The sequence below is a fragment of the Fomitiporia mediterranea genome (assembly GCF_000271605.1).
Source record: "Fomitiporia mediterranea MF3/22 unplaced genomic scaffold FOMMEscaffold_17, whole genome shotgun sequence".
Classification (NCBI taxonomy): Eukaryota; Fungi; Basidiomycota; class Agaricomycetes; order Hymenochaetales; family Hymenochaetaceae; genus Fomitiporia; species Fomitiporia mediterranea.
Window position 1 is genome coordinate 76,391 of NW_006760402.1, and position 17,656 is coordinate 94,046.

Genomic DNA, 17,656 nt, shown 5'->3' on the forward strand with positions numbered 1-17,656 from the left:
TCTTCTCTTCACACTTTATCCAAGTCTAAATCTGTACAATCCAACCTACTACTTCTACATTCTAAGATCTCAGAATGTTTAGAACATTACCTAGCCCTGTTTACTACTCAGTAGTTTGTCCATAGTATCAAGCAGGGATAGTCTCAGCTAAGTTCACAACTGAGGGCATAAGTCTGTCCTTGTCAAAAGAGAGAGGTTAATAAGGAAATGTTAGTACATATACTTACTCTCTTAGACAATAAGACTGTACAAGCTGTACATTCTCTTCAGAACAAGTAGCAGTTCATTTGAGAATGTTCTAGACACTAGCTTCAGGTCTCTGTCCTCTTAGCTCCCTTCTCAGGATCCCCCCAGATCTGAACCATGACTCTAGTAGACAGTAGATGTACTAGTTTGTACATTAATAAGGCTTTCATACAGGAACACCACCTCCCTACTTGATACATTCTACTTCTGATCCTAATATACAATGTGGACAGAACTCTGAACCAGAATAGTCAGATCACTGAGTTTGTCCAACTACAGATGACTATTCAGGATTATGAGGAAAGTATTGAGTTCAGAGTCACTAACCTTAGAAAGACAGACATCTTTATTAGATTCAAATGGCTTAAGACTCACAACCCTACTATTGACTAGTTAGAGTAGACACTTGTGTTCAATTAGTGTCCCAAGTCTTGTAGCTACCTTACACTACTGTTCTGAGTGAATGTAAATGCTTCTAATGTTACTAACAGTTCTAACAAAGGTGACTAGTTGTTCTTCTTCAACTAGGATAGATATGTGGATACATATTCTAGTCAAGGTAGAATAGAGTCAATTCAAAGGATGTCTAAGATGGAACCAGTCTAGAACCCTCTCAGAACAACTCTACTCTAGAATACACATAGACCCAGCCTGCTGGATTTCATCTGAGAGTTCCCTAAAGTCTTTAGTAAAGAGGAATTTAACTAACTTCCTGAACACTGTCTCTAGGACTATACAATTGAATTGACTAAGGGTTTCCAACTTAAGGATTGTAAGGTCTACCTACTCAACAGAGACAAGTAGGAGGTGCTCAACAAGTTCCTTCAGGAAAATTTTTAGAACAGTCAGATCCAACCCTTAAAGTCCCTTATAGCCTCCCCTTTCTTCTTCATCAAAAAGAAAGATAGGAAGCTCTACCTAGTCTAGGATTATTGTTGTCTTAATAAGGGTACTGTCAAAAACAAGTACTTACTCTCTCTGATTCAGGAGCTCATTAATAAGATGTATACATTTAGGGTTTTTACTAAGTTGGATGTTTGATAGGGATACAATAATATTTGGATCTAAGACAGAGATGAGTAGAAGGCTGTATTCTGAACCAATTACAGATTGTACAAACTGACTGTAATGTTCTTCAGACTAACTAACTTGCTTACAACATTCTAGTTATTCATGAATCACATCCTTACAAATCTGATTGACTCAGAGTACATTAGTGTGTATCTGAATAACATTCTGATCTTCACCTAGACAGTCAAGCACTATTACTAACTAATCTAAGCAGTTCTACAACAGCTCTAAAATAATAAACTGTTTCTCTAAGAAGTAAAGTACTCTTTTGTACAGGAGTTAGTAGATTATCTAGGCTTTGTGATTGGTGGAGGAGAGGTCTGCATGGATCCAGTAAAGGTAACTACAGTTCAGAACTAGTTACAACCTCAGAACCTGAAACAGGTTCAAGCATTCCTTAAGTTTGTAAACTACTACTAATACTTTATTCAAGGCTTTAGTACTATCACCTGGCCCCTTTATAATCTCACCAGTAAAAATGTTCCTTAGTAATAGGATAATTAGTAGTAGTCTGTGTTCAAGTCTCTTAAGCAGGCTATTACTAACAAGCCTGTATTAGTAGTTCTAATAGTTGTAGACAAGTTCTGAGTTGAAGCCAACTCTTCCAACTTTACAAATAGAGTAGTACTGTCCTAGTTCATTAACAGAAAGTAGTGTCCAATAGTGTTCCAATCAGAATCCCTCTCTGTAACAGAACAGAACTACTCTATCTATGACAAGGAACTCTTTACAATTGTCTGTTCCCTAGAAGAGTAGTGTTAATATCTCCTTAGTACTGTACAGAAGTTTAAGATTTAGAGTGATCACCTTAATCTCTAGTACTTTCAGGTGCCTCAGAAGCTTAACTACTACCAAGCCTACTAGATGTTAGAACTGTAGGACTATAACTTTGTACTAACTCACAAACCTGGAACACAAATGACAAAAGCTGATTTACTCTCAAGACAAGCAGGTTATAAAAGGGGGGAGAATAATAACAAAAATCTTGTTCTCCTAGACAATTCCTGTTTTGTGTCCAAGACAATCTAAGAGATCTGACTCAAATCCAAGGATGTCAACTTTGTCACCTACATACAGTAAGCTCTAAGACACACACAGGACTAGGTTGTAGTAAAGTAACTAGAGAAGCAGGCTAGGGATTGGAAGGAGAATAAGGATAGACAGGTTTACTAGAAAGGCTAACTGTACATTCTGAAGGATTGGAAACTGTAGGAGAACATTGTCTAAGCTTATTACAACAATCTGACTGTAGAACATTCAGACTGACACAAAACACAGGAACTCATTACTCAGAACTACTAGTAGTCTAGAATGTAGAGAGAAATCCTAAAGTACATGACTAGTTACAATACATACTAACAGACTAAGACCTACCAGACAAGGGTTTAGGCTCTCCTACATTCACATCAGATCCTGGATCACTCTTGGGAAGAAGTCTCAGTAGACCTGATTAGTAAGCTACTTGAGTCTTAGGGTTACAACACTATCTGTATAATTGTCAACTGATTCTCTAAGCAAGTCCATATAGTTCTGACCTAAACAGAACTCACTTCTAAAAGTATAGTATGTATTTATCAGAATCACATCTTCCAGTTGTACAGACTCTCTTAGAAGCTCATTTATAATTGTAGACTATAATTTGAGTCAAAATTCATACAGGACTTGTATGTACTTCTTAGAATTTAAGGGAACCCTTCTACTACCTATTACTTACAGACTGACAGTCAAACTGAGTGAGTCAATCAGGAGATTGAGCTCTACCTCTGAATGTTTATTAATCATTAGTAATCAGATTAGTCTGAATAGCTAACTCTGACAGAATTTGTACACAATAACTAGTAACACTCTATAACAGGACAGTCCTTATTCTTCCTCAATTATAAAAGACATTTGTACTAGGAGACAGTTCTGAACTGGAACAGTAGTTCTGAATCTGTAACAGACTTTGTAGAACAAATACACAGAACTAGGGAGGACACATAAGCTCTTTTAGAAAAGGTAGTACAGGTCATAAAGTAGAACTATGATTGGAAGAGGTTTGTAGCCAAGGATTACTAGCCTAGTAACAAAGTTATGTTAGAAGCCACTAACCTAACCACAGATCACCTAATGAAGAAGTTGGACAACAAGTACTTTAGACCCTTTGTTATTAAAAAGAAGGTTAGCACCTCTACTTACAAACTCTAACTTCCAGCAACATAGAAGCACATACACTCAGTGTTTAACAAGGTTCTACTGTCTTAGTACTATAATCCAGGTTTTCCTTTGTAACAAAGACCCTTACTATCTCTACTAGAACTCATTAGTTCTGAACTAGAATATGAAGTAGAATACATAGTAGATACTAAGCTACTATACAGAAAACTCAAATTCCTTGTTTACTAGAAAGGGTACTCAGTTAAGGAGTGTACTTGGGAACCTACTAAGAACCTCACCCATACTCCTAAAGTAATCTAAGACTTCTATCAGCTTCATCCTAGTGCTCTGTACAAACTCAGTCTTACAGATTTCTAAGCCTTACTATTCTAACCTATACTCAAGCTACTAACCAAGTCCAATGTTTACTAATCAGAATGATTGGTTTTAGAGGGGGAGTAATGTTACAGTTCTCTACTCTTGTACCTTCAGTTCTAAGGGTTCTACACCCTTCCATACTAGAACTCAGGACTTCTGTCCCTTAAGGGTGCTGTCTATAAACTATATGTATACTGACTCTTACTACTACCCTTCCTTACTTCATCATTCTATTCCTTTGACCACTCCTTTATTCTCTGTTCATTCTAGAGTCTCTTACCCTTTGTCTATCCCTTCATTCTTTATACCTTTATCTTTGACATTCCTTTCTTTCATTCTTTGTGGCTCATCATTCTTAGTGGCTCACACTCCCTGAGTACTCTTGTGTAGTTTAGTATATATAGGTGTACAAGATTAGACTAGTCCTGTAGTCTTAATCTTGTCTACTCTAGGTAGTCCTGTACTCTTAGGCTCACTCTATATACTCTACTCTTGCCTCACTCTCTCTCTCTGCCTGTTCTGTGAGTTCTGACTACATTCCAGTACTTGTATTCTGTATTTCTGTTGTGTAGGATAGTTGTAGCCTAGGTCCCCTCACTAAGCCTTTAGGTCCCCTCTATACTGTTACTGACAGTAACCTTGTAGTAAGACTGAAGGGTTATCAGGATACTATGAATTCTGTTGTGTTCACTCTAAATGGTAAAGGAATCATAAGTGAGAGTTTGGACAAGACACTCAGGTACTAGGATATAAGTATGTTTACTATAGAGGGACTATGTAAAGGTATTCTGCCTTCTTCCTTATTAATAACTTCTGACAGAAGTGTAGTATTGGTTACAGAGGTAGCTAATGTCTCTGAGTACTAAGATGGCATTAATACACTCAACTTTACTAGACACAAGGATTACATTTTTTCCATTACAGTATCACATAATGGACAGTAGGTAGTAAGTGGGTCAAGGGATTGTAGTGTGCAATTCTGGGATGCAAGAACAGCAGAAGTACAGTGTATACTACAAGGTCATTAGAGGAGTGTCCTTTTGATTGATTTGAGTCTGACAGAGAATGTCCTTACAATAGAGAGTTGGGACAAACAAGTTTGATTGTGTAAGTATAACTTATTGTATTACTCCTTGAACATTTTGTTGGTTACTAATTCTGATTACAGGGAAGTATACAGTACTATGACACTACTCAGTATTTGTATGATACAAGTACTATCACCTGTTTACAGAAGCTAGTAGAATATATTCACATGTTTCTTCAGAGGCAAAATATTATTGTAATGGTAGCAATTGTGCAAATGAAAAGTAGACTACTTCAGTTCAACAGACACATAAAAATAGGATAGTGTACCACTGCCTTCTAGCAATAATTCATGTACAATTTCAACTTAGACTAGACAGTATTTTCTTGAATCTAGTTTACTGGTTTTATTCCCATCACTCTCCTTTATTGTCTGCTGGCCATTTCTCCTGAAATATATACTTACCCATTCTGATTCTACATTGGCTAGTCTTATGAGTTTTGTCATTACCTTTTCCTATCAATATTTTGTCATTACTTTTCATGATATCTCTTCTTTTCTGATTCTGTCTGTTCTACTAGCTTGATTGTGTCTTTCCTTATGTCTATTTATATGTTCCTGTCTCTAGCCCTGTGCAAGCAGTACCATTGTGTAGCAACAGTTCTTATAAGAGACTGTGTAAAGAAGATGATCCCAGTCCTTTAGGACTGGTTGGTCCAGCTAATACTGTAAATTAAGAAAAACATTTAACACAAGTAAAGAGCTACTGAGAATGTGTTTCTGACAGAGAACTGTCAAGAAGATAAGGAGAAGCTGTGATGAGACTGAGCAGTAGGGACTGAGTATGTAACAAGTGCAAGTTGTAATGCAAAAGATATTGAATTAGGACTGTATTAGATAAGTACAGTGAAACCTGTCAATAAGTATACTTGTAGTTTAGCATTTCCTCTCAATAAGCATGAAAAATTTGATCCACCAAGTTGGTAGGCAGGAAAATAGAGGTATATTAAGTATAAAGGGCATTAAGCATTAAGCATTAAGGTGTGAGATTGAGAATATGCTTAATTAAAGGAAATTTTGGGTCATGTGACAGTACAGATCTTGACTCAGAGAGAGCCACTTTTTGTACAGGCCACCTCCATTTTGTAAAATAAATGCATAATGTAATGAAAACCACTATTAAAACTTATTAATCATCATGTCTGAGGAGCTTGGATGTGCACAGAACCCAGATGGAACACTCAAGGATGCTAGTGAAATTGTTTTCACTTATTCTAGAGATGCTTCCCCTGTCAATCTCTTAGCTCTGCTTCCAGATATTCATGCTTCCACTGGTATTCATCCACAAACAAGTACAGTCAATGATACATCTCTACCAAAGGATCCTGCCCATAGTAAAGCACCAAAGTTGAAGCATTAAAAGCTATGCAGAGGCTGTCCAATTACTTTCAAAGCTCAATGTGCTCTTTCAGAGTAAGATTGGTGCTGAGTTTACTAAGGCTAGGGCACTTTTTCCAAAGCTTACAAGAAACCTATGTAAGAAAATAAATAGTTCTCTTGAACAGACTGATATTTGGTTGTTTTTTAAGTAGACAATGTATTATTGAGTTATGTACTACAAATAAGGAAATTTTATTACTTTACTTAAGCTACTGTCAATAAGCATAACCTCTTATTAAGCATGGCCTCACCTGTCCACGGTGGGTCATGCTTAATGACAGGTTTCACTGTAGATAAATTACATCAGCGACCAATGTTACAGAACATGAATATCCCTGTGACCCTGTCACCGCGTCACCCAAGGCTTGCTCAATGCAAGTAATTGCAAACACAGACTCACAGATACAGTCTTGTAGTAAACACCCAGTTAACACTCATACTACCCATCCTCTGTATTATATATTCCATAAGGTGAAAGTTGTTTACCCAAGCCTTGCTCAAAGTTAACAGTGACCGTGACCGTGACCGTACGATCTCGGTTGAGAACGGAACACGTGGGCGTCAACTAGATTCTTGAACTGCTTGTCCTGCCGCGTCGTTCATCACACAGCTTGCATCTTGGTCTCATACCTTCATCTCCTACACACCCGCTGCGGCCCATCTGAGCTTGTCCGACGTTCTGGGGATTTCTTCACAAGTTCTGGGTCTCGGCTTTCTGTGATTTTTTTCTGGGTGTTTTATTGTCTCTTCTGGACATCAACATTCAGCACAGACGCGCGCCAAACTTGACTTGAATTCGCCCTGGCCTTTCAACGCCGAAAAGCCCACCTCTCCGAAGTATCAGTGCATCCAGAAGTGCTAATTACTCCCGTACAGTGTGCATAGGGAAGGTGGATAACTTAAACCACTCGACAGACGTCTGGCACACAGCAATCCTGTGCTGGACTTCATACATGCTCGCTTCCTAAAGGTATGTATTGCGGCCTTCATCTCTTCGCCTTGTCTCATTTATAATATTTAAGGGGATCTACTTGGAACGTGGAGCACCCCGTACTTGAATGTCTTTAGCCATGGCCGACCCGTCATTGACATGGGACTGGAACCCCTTCGAGGAATCCACATTGGTTTCACCAACTGATGACGAACAGGAAATGATTCTACCAACAGTGTAGGTTCATACCATCTTTTTGACCGCCTCGGGATAACATGGCCTTTCCAGTGACCCACGCCCGATGCTCGCGGAAGTAGTTCAAATCGACGAGACGATATCCAAGCTCGAAGCAGAGCTGTCGTCACTTAGACTGAAGCGCTTAAAAGTACTCGCAGATAATGCCCTGATCAATAGCGTTCCCCCAGAAGTCCTGAGTCGTATCTTTGAACTCGGCGTTCACGAGAGTCAGCAGCTACTCCCCGTCATATCACTTGTCTCGAAATACTGGCGCGAACTTGCTCTTGCCACGCCGACGCTCTGGAGCTACATCACGATGGACCATGATTGGAACTACGGCCACGGCGCAGAATTACTGCGGAAGATCCGAACATATATGGATCGTGCTCAAGCCGCGAAGATCCTCGTCGACCTCGACTTTCGATATGCAGAATCACTCGCCGAGGCTCGAGCGATCATGCAAGCACTCAACCCCCATCTCGCACGTTGTTTCTCCTTCCGTGTGAGTGTACCTGATTGGGACTGGATGGCTGTGGTTGCTGAGCAATGCGACAACATGCATGCAAGCCTTGAAGCCCTTGCATTGCGCATCGACCCAGGAGATAGCGAGGACGCGGCTCCCGTACCACTTCTCGATGGTGTATATCCCCGTTTAACAAGCGTCACGCTCGAACAAATGCCATTAGCATGTGTCTTTGCGAAGGGTTATGCACCTCACCTTCGTCAATTCCACTTGGTTCGTGATGTTCGGTACCATGCGAACCAGCGTATCAAGATCGCTTTACGCGAGTACCTCTCTGCATTGACTTCTGCTCCGGACCTAGAGGACGTTCGACTACAATCGACGATATTCTATCTCGACGGCTCCGAAGGACTCTTCCAACGTTCACCTGTTCGCACTCACGTCATGCGAGTGACAGATCTGGCACTTTCTTTCCTTGACGCGACGAATGTTGGGCTCCTCCTCGATGCGGTTACCCTTCCTTCTCTAGTTCGTCTCGCAGTCCAGATGGATTCAGGGCTGGAAGGAGACAACCTGTCGTGGCTTTCGCATCTCTCGTCTGCTGCTATAGCAGGTCGATTACCAGCTTTTCGACATCTTGAGCTCCGCACATGTACGACAGAGGGTGCAGCACTCGCTCCTCTCGTACGCGCCTTACACTCGCTCTCCCAGATCACCGCACTCGGACTTGCAGCTCCTCCTTCAGGTGCAGTCGGCTCTCGACTCTTTGAGCTCCTCGCGTCAGGACCAGGGAACGACAACTCTGGTAGCAACGCGTGGCTCCTTCCGAACTTGCGCGTTTTGAGTTTGAATGGGTGCCGAGACGTTAGCGGACATGAGGTTCTTCGTGTCGTCCGGTCACGTGCTTCTCGGCCAAGTGTAGACCTAGGTGGTGTCGAGAAGATACGCATGGTCCGTATCGTACCATGTTACTCCCTTGACCCCGAGGTCATCGAGGCGCTCAGACAGAACGTCGACGAACTTCGGATCGTTCAAAATTAACGTAAGGCATTCTTTCGACTTTTACACGTCTAAATTCTCGTCTAGTCTTCTTGGCCTTTTCTTCTCCATCATTTAATCCTTCTTCTTGTATACTCCTCGCATGTTCTCTTGCCAAGGTGTCTCGCGTTTTACGCATGTGTTTTGCCTGCCTGTCTGTGTGCTTTGTATACTGGACTTTGTAACTATACTAACTCCCCCATGCATGCATACGTATGCCAATCCTCCGTTTTCTCTCTGTCCTCTCCTGTATTCGAAATTGCATTTGCATGTCCATTCATGTTCCATTTCCTCATATATCAATGTATAGATGCCATCTGATAACAATACATATCCGTTTTTTCGAAAGCATAAAGCGTGTACTGGTCATTTGCACATAGCAATAGAAATGAAGCTGCAGACACGGAAATAGGCCTACTTTGAATGTGCTACCCAGTAACTCCCATTCGGCCATTCATACTCCTCAATGCTCTTTCTGTGCATCTCGATACTGTACCCTTCGCCCTCGTTCCCGGGTACGTTATACCTCCCTTGTTTGTTAATACTGCATGGATAAACGAAATGCTCATGTAGGTGGTCGACGAATTCGAGGACGTTCCTCTCCATCGAGCCGCTCACGACAATATAGTCAATCAACGACAGGTGAATCACGTATTCGCACAACCCGACGCCTCCTGCATGTGGACACACCGGTACACCGAATTTTGCAGCAAGGAGTATAACGGAGAGGACTTCAGAAACACCTGCAAGTCGACAGCTATCCAATTGGACTACGTCAATCGCGTTGGCTTGGAGGAGTTGTTTGAAGATGATGCGATTGTGTGCATGTTCGCCTGTTGCGACGCCAATGCCGTATGGTTTGAGTGCGTTTCGGACGGCGGTGTGGCCGAGGATGTCGTCTGGTGCTGTTGGTTCTTCGATGAACCAGGGACGGATCTCTGAGATGGATTGTACGTAGGAGATAGCTTCGGGAACATCCCAGACTTGGTTTGCGTCTATCATGAGAACACACCCCGTCGGTCCTGCGTTCTTCCCCTTTAGTCCTGGTGAGTTTGGATCTCGAGAGGAAGGTGAAATGCCGGAAGGGAGGAGAGATGGGTCGTCGATGACTGAACGGATGATTTTCCCTCGGCGGAGATCCGCTTCGCGGCTTGCGCCTACTTTCATTTTGAAGTGGTTGAACCCAGCGGCGACTGCTTCCTTTGTTAACCGTTTGATTTTCTCGTCATCGTATCCTAACCACCCTGCAGAGGTGACGTACGCCGGGTATCCTACCTCTCTAACTTTCTTCTCCCTCTCTGCTTTCCCGGCTTCTTTCTCCTTGAGCATCGTCAACGCTTCTTCGGGTGTGATCGCGTCAGTGATGTAGCGAAACGCCGTCGCACGTACGAACTCCTCCGGCGTAAAGTCTACAATTAACTTCCATAGTGGCTTCTTGCGTGAACGAGCGAATAAATCCCAGAGTGCGTTGTCCACTGCCCCAGTAGCGATGTGGATTACACCCTTTTCGGGGCCGATCCAGCGGAGTTGTGGGTCGGAGAGGAGGAAGTCCCATGTTTTTCCCATGTTTGAGAAGAGAGACTCGAGGTCTTTGCCGACGAGTTTTTTGGAGAGTTCTTCGATTGCTTTGCAGACCTAGTGTTACATATCAGTTTTATTATTAAACAATATGGAGAGAATGTAAAGTGGAAGAACATACGATATCGTTTCCTCTCCCGATAGTAAACGTCATTCCATACCCAACAAGATCAGAATTTGTATAAAGACAGACATAAGCAGAAGAATAATCGCATTCGGTGTTCATAGCATCCGTGCCATCTCCAGAAATAGACGTCGGAAACCGGACGTCGTGTGTTTTGAAATGGGTTATTTTGATGGGCTCAGACATGTTTTGTTTGTTAGATTATTTTTCAGATGAGAATGGAACGACAGAAAAGATACGGAGATAGAGAAGAGGAGGACCAGGGAGAGGAAGAGGGGCTTGATATTAGTAAATGTATGCTTGATCATGTCTAAGTGATAAACTCTCGACGCGGTGCAGACGGTCCGCTCGAGGCTCGTTTTGCCGGACCGGCCCGAACGTCCGCACGAACTACACACAACATGTATTTAAACAACAGGAACGACTTCGGCTTTTGTAGTCGAATACTCCGAGACCGAGATTACAATACCCAGTGGCGGACCGGATGCTGTCCTTACTGATAAACTCCCGGTATAGCTGAACGTACTAGTTTTCGAATTCACGCTCTTTCAAGTGCCCAGTTGGTCGTCTTACATAACATGATTACCTTAATCATTATCAGACGTTTCAGAAAGCTGCGGTGTGTATCGCGCAAACTGAAGTTACTGAACCGATGGCCATCAGAATAACGGAAGCAGCCAATTTTGCATCTCGTATTTGGTCTGCATCGCCCATATGCACAACACGATAGTGTACCACCCATAGGTCTCATACTCAGCGAGGATCCGTCTCTCAAGGCACGTAGCCATATGAATTATTACAGAGGACACTGTAAACCAATTGACGGTGCTGATGATACCAACACCAAACCGTTCAAGTCATTGGGAACTCCAGGAAGCTCGGTCTCTGAGTACGCTGAACTTCGTGGAACAGGAATTCCGGTCAAAAGAGACGACGACTTGAAGTCAGCACACGAGGAAGAAAGAGGAAGAAGGTCGAAGAATGGTTCAAAGGATACGCATACATCGAACAGAAGGTCAAGGAACGGAAGATCGAGGAAGTTGATCGCGATATTACCAAACATAAAGAGAGAAAGGAGGTAAGTGCACCTTCGCATTTCTTCAATATCAATATTGTGTGCTCTCTTTCGCTCATTGACGATTTGTCCTTCCACTAGGGAGCGGAACCCTGCTCAGAACTTTTGACGCTGATCTCATCATCTCAAGAATGGATGCATATAATGGTAATTATTTGCTTTTTTAGCACGTTGGAAGGCATATACCCGATATAATTAAAGTGACCACATTTGCTGTATAAATGATTTTTTGAATCCGTAATGTCTTCCATGATAGTCTTATGTAACCTATCACTACAATCGTGGTACATGACCACCCTGTGTATTTCTGCCGCTCATAGATTATTATCACGACATACCCACAATTCAACATGAAGGGCTCATCGCCACCACTTTGCAGAATTACCGCCGCTGACCACTCCACCATTCCCCACACCGGGTCGCCCTCACACAAGCAAAGTCATCGAGATTTACAACAATGCGAACCTCTTTGTAGCTTTCCTGACGCCACACACACTCAAGACGAAACTCAGCTTTTCCCATATTACTTTCGCCTTTGTGCCCTGGAAATTAGAAGACCTCCTCGGGCACAGTATCTTCAAGTTATCTCCTAACGCTTATAACACTATTACATAATGACCTCGCGTAAACCTATCGACGAAGACGATGACTTGAACGTAAGCAATGGACGAGTGTCACCATCGTCTGGAACAGATGGCAAAAAGTTAAGTTACTATAAGGTGCGAACTACTGGAGGGTATGAAAAGAATGCAGAACAATTGCAGGCACCAGCGGGGGAGCAGAAAAAGACGAAGAAACGGTCCGGGAGTGGAAGTAGCTTCATTCAACCTCTTATTGACAGTATAAGGCGTCGTATGAGCGGTAGTAACAGCAACTTAAGAGAAGGAGAGGATGAAGAGGGTGCACAGAAGGACAGCAAAGAGAAGTATGTAATTTGATGAACTTGTGTATTCCTAGTACTAATTATGTTGGCTTGTATTAGATTGAAGATAAACAGTGCTACCAACTTTTGATCTCGGGCTCAATGAGCTGCGTCATGAATACAAATACGAGAATAGGTATAACGAAGTCGCGTTATAGTTGTATTTATCGTATTCGTCTTCCTGCGGGTCAGCTTCTCTGATATTTTGGTACATCTACCGCTTCGAGGTTAATTTTGGTGAAGAAGTGTTGTGAGGAGATTGTGCTAAACCTGTGACAAGGTGCACACAATTGCCAATTGGTGTGCACACAGGAACAGTCGGTATTCATAAGCGGCCCGAGATTGTGCGCCTTTATTGAATATTCATCACTTGCACCCTGAGTAAGTTTCGCAGTCGCATATGCATTCCGAGGACGCCCAGCCTGAGCCAAAAATCGATCAAATGATTGGATTCAGTTAATCGGCCATGATGAGTCGAGAATAAAGATATAATAAATGAGTATATGACACAGGAAATAGAACGAGGTTCTTTGGTAATAGACGGAGAGGCAATAAACACCCATAACTTCCGCAGCAGAGTAATAAATGCCGGCACAGCCTTCGCAGTGTTTCACCGCACCGCAATAATGTCGATCATGAGGTGCCTCGAATTGGACTATCTCGGAGGCAAACGATGAAATCAGGGCCGATGGTACACTGGCCGACCACACCGATATGTGGCGCTGCCGGTATTCATATTTTATTTTTAAATTGAATTCGGATCCTGACACGTATCTTCACGGGAGTCCGATCTTCGCGCCCTGTACATCTAGAAGTATAGTTGCCGCGGTCCGGTCCAGGTCCGGTCCAGACAGGTTTTTGCTGGACTGTGAACCGGACCAGGACCGATTTCTTATGAAATCCTGGACCTCGGACCGGACCCAGCTGGACCTCTTGTGGACCGGACCTCTGGACCAATTATATAATATATATTAAAATAATTCTGTCTTATTAACATATTATATGAGATAGATATACTATTAAGTACTATAATAATATGTTTCTTGATATCTGTAAGCTTATATGTATTAGAATACAATTACTTTTATTATTTGTATTATACTAAGTGTAAAACACAAGAAGTACTAGTGTAATAGAAATCAGTTCCTACAGTCAATGTAAACTGCTGTTTACATCTGTAAGACACAGTATAGTCTATTTGTATGCTTAAAGGGTATACAATACACTATACAATATATGTAAGAGTAGTTTACATCTATTAGGCTCTGTACAGTCCATTTGTATGCCTTAAAGAAGTAGTATCTACAATATAAACGGTCCACAGTCTGGTCCAGGGTCCAGGCAGTCCAAAGCAGTCCGGAAATTTTTGTCAAACACTGGACCACAGACTGGACCCCTGTTGGACCCAACTGGACCGGACCTTAATTGGACCGGACCCGGTCCACAGCAGTCCTGGACCGGACAACAGCAACTATATCTAGAAGGAAAAGTTGTACAAAGTTAATCTAAAGTATTAAAACGAATACTACAAGAAGCTAAGATGTACAACCATAGTTTCCATCACTAGCATAGTATATACTGTACAACCCGTCAGTCTCTTTCTAGGGTAAGCTAGTGTTGAGCCCATTAGTATTAAGTACTTGTCAAAGAAGTCAACAGTGTAATGTCTCTAGGGATCATTTATATCTGTTTGTACACACTAAATAAATTGTTTGTTAGTAACCAATGTGGAGCCATGGTTGTAGTCCTTACTAATAGACACACTCCTTTCCTTGTTGGGTTATGAACAATGAGGCTGATAGCCTATAAACTCCGAGTCTGATGTACCTAAATCTGTCAACAGTATCTCAGTCATAGAATCAGCTGACAGTAATGGCCACCTCAGTGGTGACCTGTTCAGCACTTCATCCACCCTCACTGCTTTCTCACCATCAGTAGAGTTCTCAAGACTGTTACTGTCTACAAGTTTGTTGCAGTCCATCACATCAGGGGGAGTAGTGCTCTGTACTGTAGTGTAATTTACAGATACACCTGTAGTGTATACACTTATGCACTGTATTGTAAGAGAAAATTTTAGCTGAAAATACAGGCATATATTTACATACATATATGTATACCATAAGTAAAAAATTTCTGTATACACTGTATACGAGTATACAGTATTACTAAGCATATTCTCTAATTAAATACTAAGTTTGAGTTTCTAAACCTTATTTACTTTACTTATTTATATACCAAATCATTTTAATACTATATAACAACCTTGTTTAACTTAAAAAGTACTAGTATGAGTACTACAGTTAGTATGGTTACTACAATACATCACATGAAGGTTTAGAGCTGTCACATAATATTAACTCACAACACTCAACTGTCTTATTTCTGTGTGTAAAGTTTAAACAGTACTACAATACATTTTCTTAGCTTAGTAATATTAAGCATTTGTTTTGAAAGATGATAGTGTACTTTTATGAGCTATTTTAATGTAAAGTATCTTGTTATATTTGGCACAGCATATATACTATATATACTGTATACAGAAGTAGTATATTGTATATGAGTCCTGCTGACTAGGGCTCAGTCCTATACTGTATTATACAGATACAGTATTTTTGTATACAGTACTGTCACACTCATACAACACATACATTCTGATATGTTCTGATCAGAAGGGCTCAGTCACATCAAAGTTGCATTATCCTCACATCAGCAATCCTTTGATTATGTCATCATTGCTTACACAATAGTCTTAGTTGCTCAACTCAGACTAGTTGGGTTCCAGACTCTAGTTCCAATTTACAAAGGTAAGACTCTAAGCCTTCAGACAGTTAGTCAATCAATACAAAGGGGACTCAGATCCAGAGTCCTGGATAGGTTGATACAAAGGAGACAGTGGTGGATTTGTTCACAAAGGACTAGTAGCTACAAAGGACTTATAATTTCTATAAATACCCTTATGTAATTTGTACTTGGGAGGAAGTTACTCTCTACTACAACTCTTAGTGTATAGTTTGACAGTCTCCTTAGTAAACATTCCCTCTCACCTTGTCTTGTCTTGTATTACCTTGTTCTAAAGTGCAGCTTCATTGTTCTACACTACTCTTGTCTTGTTAATTGTCACCTTCAGAACTTGTACATTCTGCTTGAATCTACCTATTCCTTCTTACTCTTGACTCCTCTCAGTGTTCATACCTTACAGACTCAACTGACCTCTTCTACCTTAACTAGTACTAGAGATTAACATTTTGGAGCCTACTGTGAGGAGGGTTTCTCAAGGTGTCTTAAGTAGGCTGAGTAGCCAACAGGTGGTAGCACTACTAAGAGCACACTAACTTGATCACAGAAGAATCAGATTCCAGACCCAAATTAGATTTGGTTAACTGTAACCTCTTACAACCTGTATCCTACACACTCAGTCCTGTTTCTAAAGGGGTTTCTGTACAACCTCTTGAGCAATCCAGCTCAGTTTCATTATCCACATTTCATAGTTTGTTCCCTAGTTTGTTTCTATCAACCTTTACACACAACTCTACTTGTTCTGTGTCTCCTGTTCTGTCTGTTCAAGAAGACAACCACACAATCACTCTAGTGTTTTTACCAATTCTGATTGTTCCAACAGTTCCAAATACACAGAACAATCTGATAAGTTCCTAGTCTCAACAGATGAGCTCACAGAATAATCTGAGCAGTTTGTCTACTGTAGCTAGTACTCTGAGTAGCTAGCTAACTACAACTAACATTCTAAATACTCTACTAGTTACAATCTAAGGACAGACCAGCCTGCTCCTACACTAAACAAGCTGTAATACTCCCTATTATGACAGAACTAATGTGTAGGACCTGCCTCAGTTCCTTGAAGAAGTAGAAATGATTAGAGATGAGTTCCAACTTTCTGATCAACAGCTTATCTAGAGAGTAAAATATTATACTAACTAATCTGATTCTAAGATCTGGGCCTTAATACTTGAAGCTGTAGACAGTACCTTAGATTGGCAAGCTGCTCAAGTAGTAATTCTCAGATTATACCTGTCCCTCAACTGTAATCACTACTATGTAAAGAATGACCTCTGTATCCTAGTCTAATAATAGACTGTTACTAGAATCCAGAACTAAGAGGAGTTTGTAGAGTACTAGTACAAATTCTAGAAGATAGTAAGCTTTCTAGTCTTAAAGAAAGAAATTATAGAAGAAGATTAGAATAAAGCATTCCTTAACAGTATTACAGGTACCTTTAAAGATCAGCTAACTCTCTGTTTGCTAGCTTACAACCCTAACTATAACAGTTACATAACTTACACATACACTAAAGTTGTTAAGGCTGCCAAGCTTATGTAGGAGGGTATAACTTTACAACACTTAGGAAAGACAGCTGATACAACTAGAACAACAAGTTCTGGAACCATTCTAATAAAGAAAGAAGACACAAACATAGTTACTATCCTTAATTTACTCTACTCATTCTAAAGCAAGTTAGACTCATTTGAATGCAAGACTAGTTCCCTGTTTGTAGGAAACACAAGTATGTAATCTGTACAATTTACACAATCTGCTCAATCTGTAGGGCTGCCTTATAACACAAACTACTCCTTCTGTAGAGAAGACAGACACTTTATTTGCTTGTGTTCAAAGGTTAATAAGTTCATTCATAATAGAAAGTGTATCTGGAACACATCTGGAAAGGTTGTTCTCCCTAACAGATTGTTTATTCTGTCAACAATCTAAGGCTAACTACTTATGAATTGTTTTGACTAGTATTATACAACCAACCCTAGAAAGTATGCCTAAGTCTCCTAAGATGTATGAGACACACTACTGTATATAGTGTCCCTCCTCAAAATTGTAAAACTAGTACTAGTATCCTAAACATTGTTTACTGTTCTAACTGTATATATTGAAGAAGTCTTAGAAGCAGAATACAAGGTTGAAAGACTTAAAGTCTTACTCAGAGAGGTAAAGAAGAAAGTTGCTACTAGTAAGAAACTCAAGTTTG

The 17,656-nt window shown here is 40.9% G+C and overlaps 4 protein-coding genes across 4 annotated transcripts; 3 read left to right on the top strand and 1 right to left on the bottom strand.

Annotated features, from left to right (window-relative positions):
• Positions 1-7,368: 7,368 nt before the first annotated feature.
• On the top strand, positions 7,369-8,970 carry FOMMEDRAFT_31951 (uncharacterized protein; the record flags this gene model as incomplete). The annotated part of the gene is made up of 2 exons (XM_007271365.1): positions 7,369-7,466; positions 7,518-8,970. 2 exons carry the CDS (start codon positions 7,369-7,371, stop codon positions 8,968-8,970), a joined length of 1,551 nt encoding a protein of 516 aa, XP_007271427.1.
• Positions 8,971-9,255: 285 nt separating this feature from the next.
• FOMMEDRAFT_129503 (mandelate racemase/muconate lactonizing enzyme) lies at positions 9,256-10,897 on the bottom strand. The gene is made up of 2 exons (XM_007271407.1): positions 10,667-10,897; positions 9,256-10,602 (listed from the first exon to the last, which is right to left on the bottom strand). The coding sequence occupies exons 1-2, from the start codon at positions 10,853-10,855 to the stop codon at positions 9,382-9,384; spliced, it is 1,410 nt and encodes a 469-aa protein (XP_007271469.1). The 5' UTR covers positions 10,856-10,897; the 3' UTR covers positions 9,256-9,381.
• FOMMEDRAFT_161929 (uncharacterized protein) lies at positions 10,888-11,825 on the top strand (the record flags this gene model as incomplete). The annotated part of the gene is made up of 5 exons (XM_007271408.1): positions 10,888-10,963; positions 11,109-11,179; positions 11,271-11,361; positions 11,414-11,558; positions 11,618-11,825. The coding sequence occupies 5 exons, from the start codon at positions 10,888-10,890 to the stop codon at positions 11,823-11,825; spliced, it is 591 nt and encodes a 196-aa protein (XP_007271470.1).
• Positions 11,826-12,358: 533 nt separating this feature from the next.
• FOMMEDRAFT_31953 (uncharacterized protein) lies at positions 12,359-13,126 on the top strand (the record flags this gene model as incomplete). The annotated part of the gene is made up of 5 exons (XM_007271366.1): positions 12,359-12,673; positions 12,727-12,802; positions 12,859-12,916; positions 12,947-13,010; positions 13,061-13,126. The coding sequence occupies 5 exons, from the start codon at positions 12,359-12,361 to the stop codon at positions 13,124-13,126; spliced, it is 579 nt and encodes a 192-aa protein (XP_007271428.1).
• Positions 13,127-17,656: the final 4,530 nt, after the last annotated feature.

Coding starts and splice junctions, on each gene's coding strand:
- FOMMEDRAFT_129503 (XM_007271407.1), bottom strand. CDS start 10,855: ATGTCTGAGCCCATCAAAATAACCCATTTCAAAACACACGACGTCCGG. Junction 10,603..10,666: donor TCGGGAGAGGAAACGATATC/GTATGTTCTTCC, acceptor ATGTAACACTAG/GTCTGCAAAGCAATCGAAGA.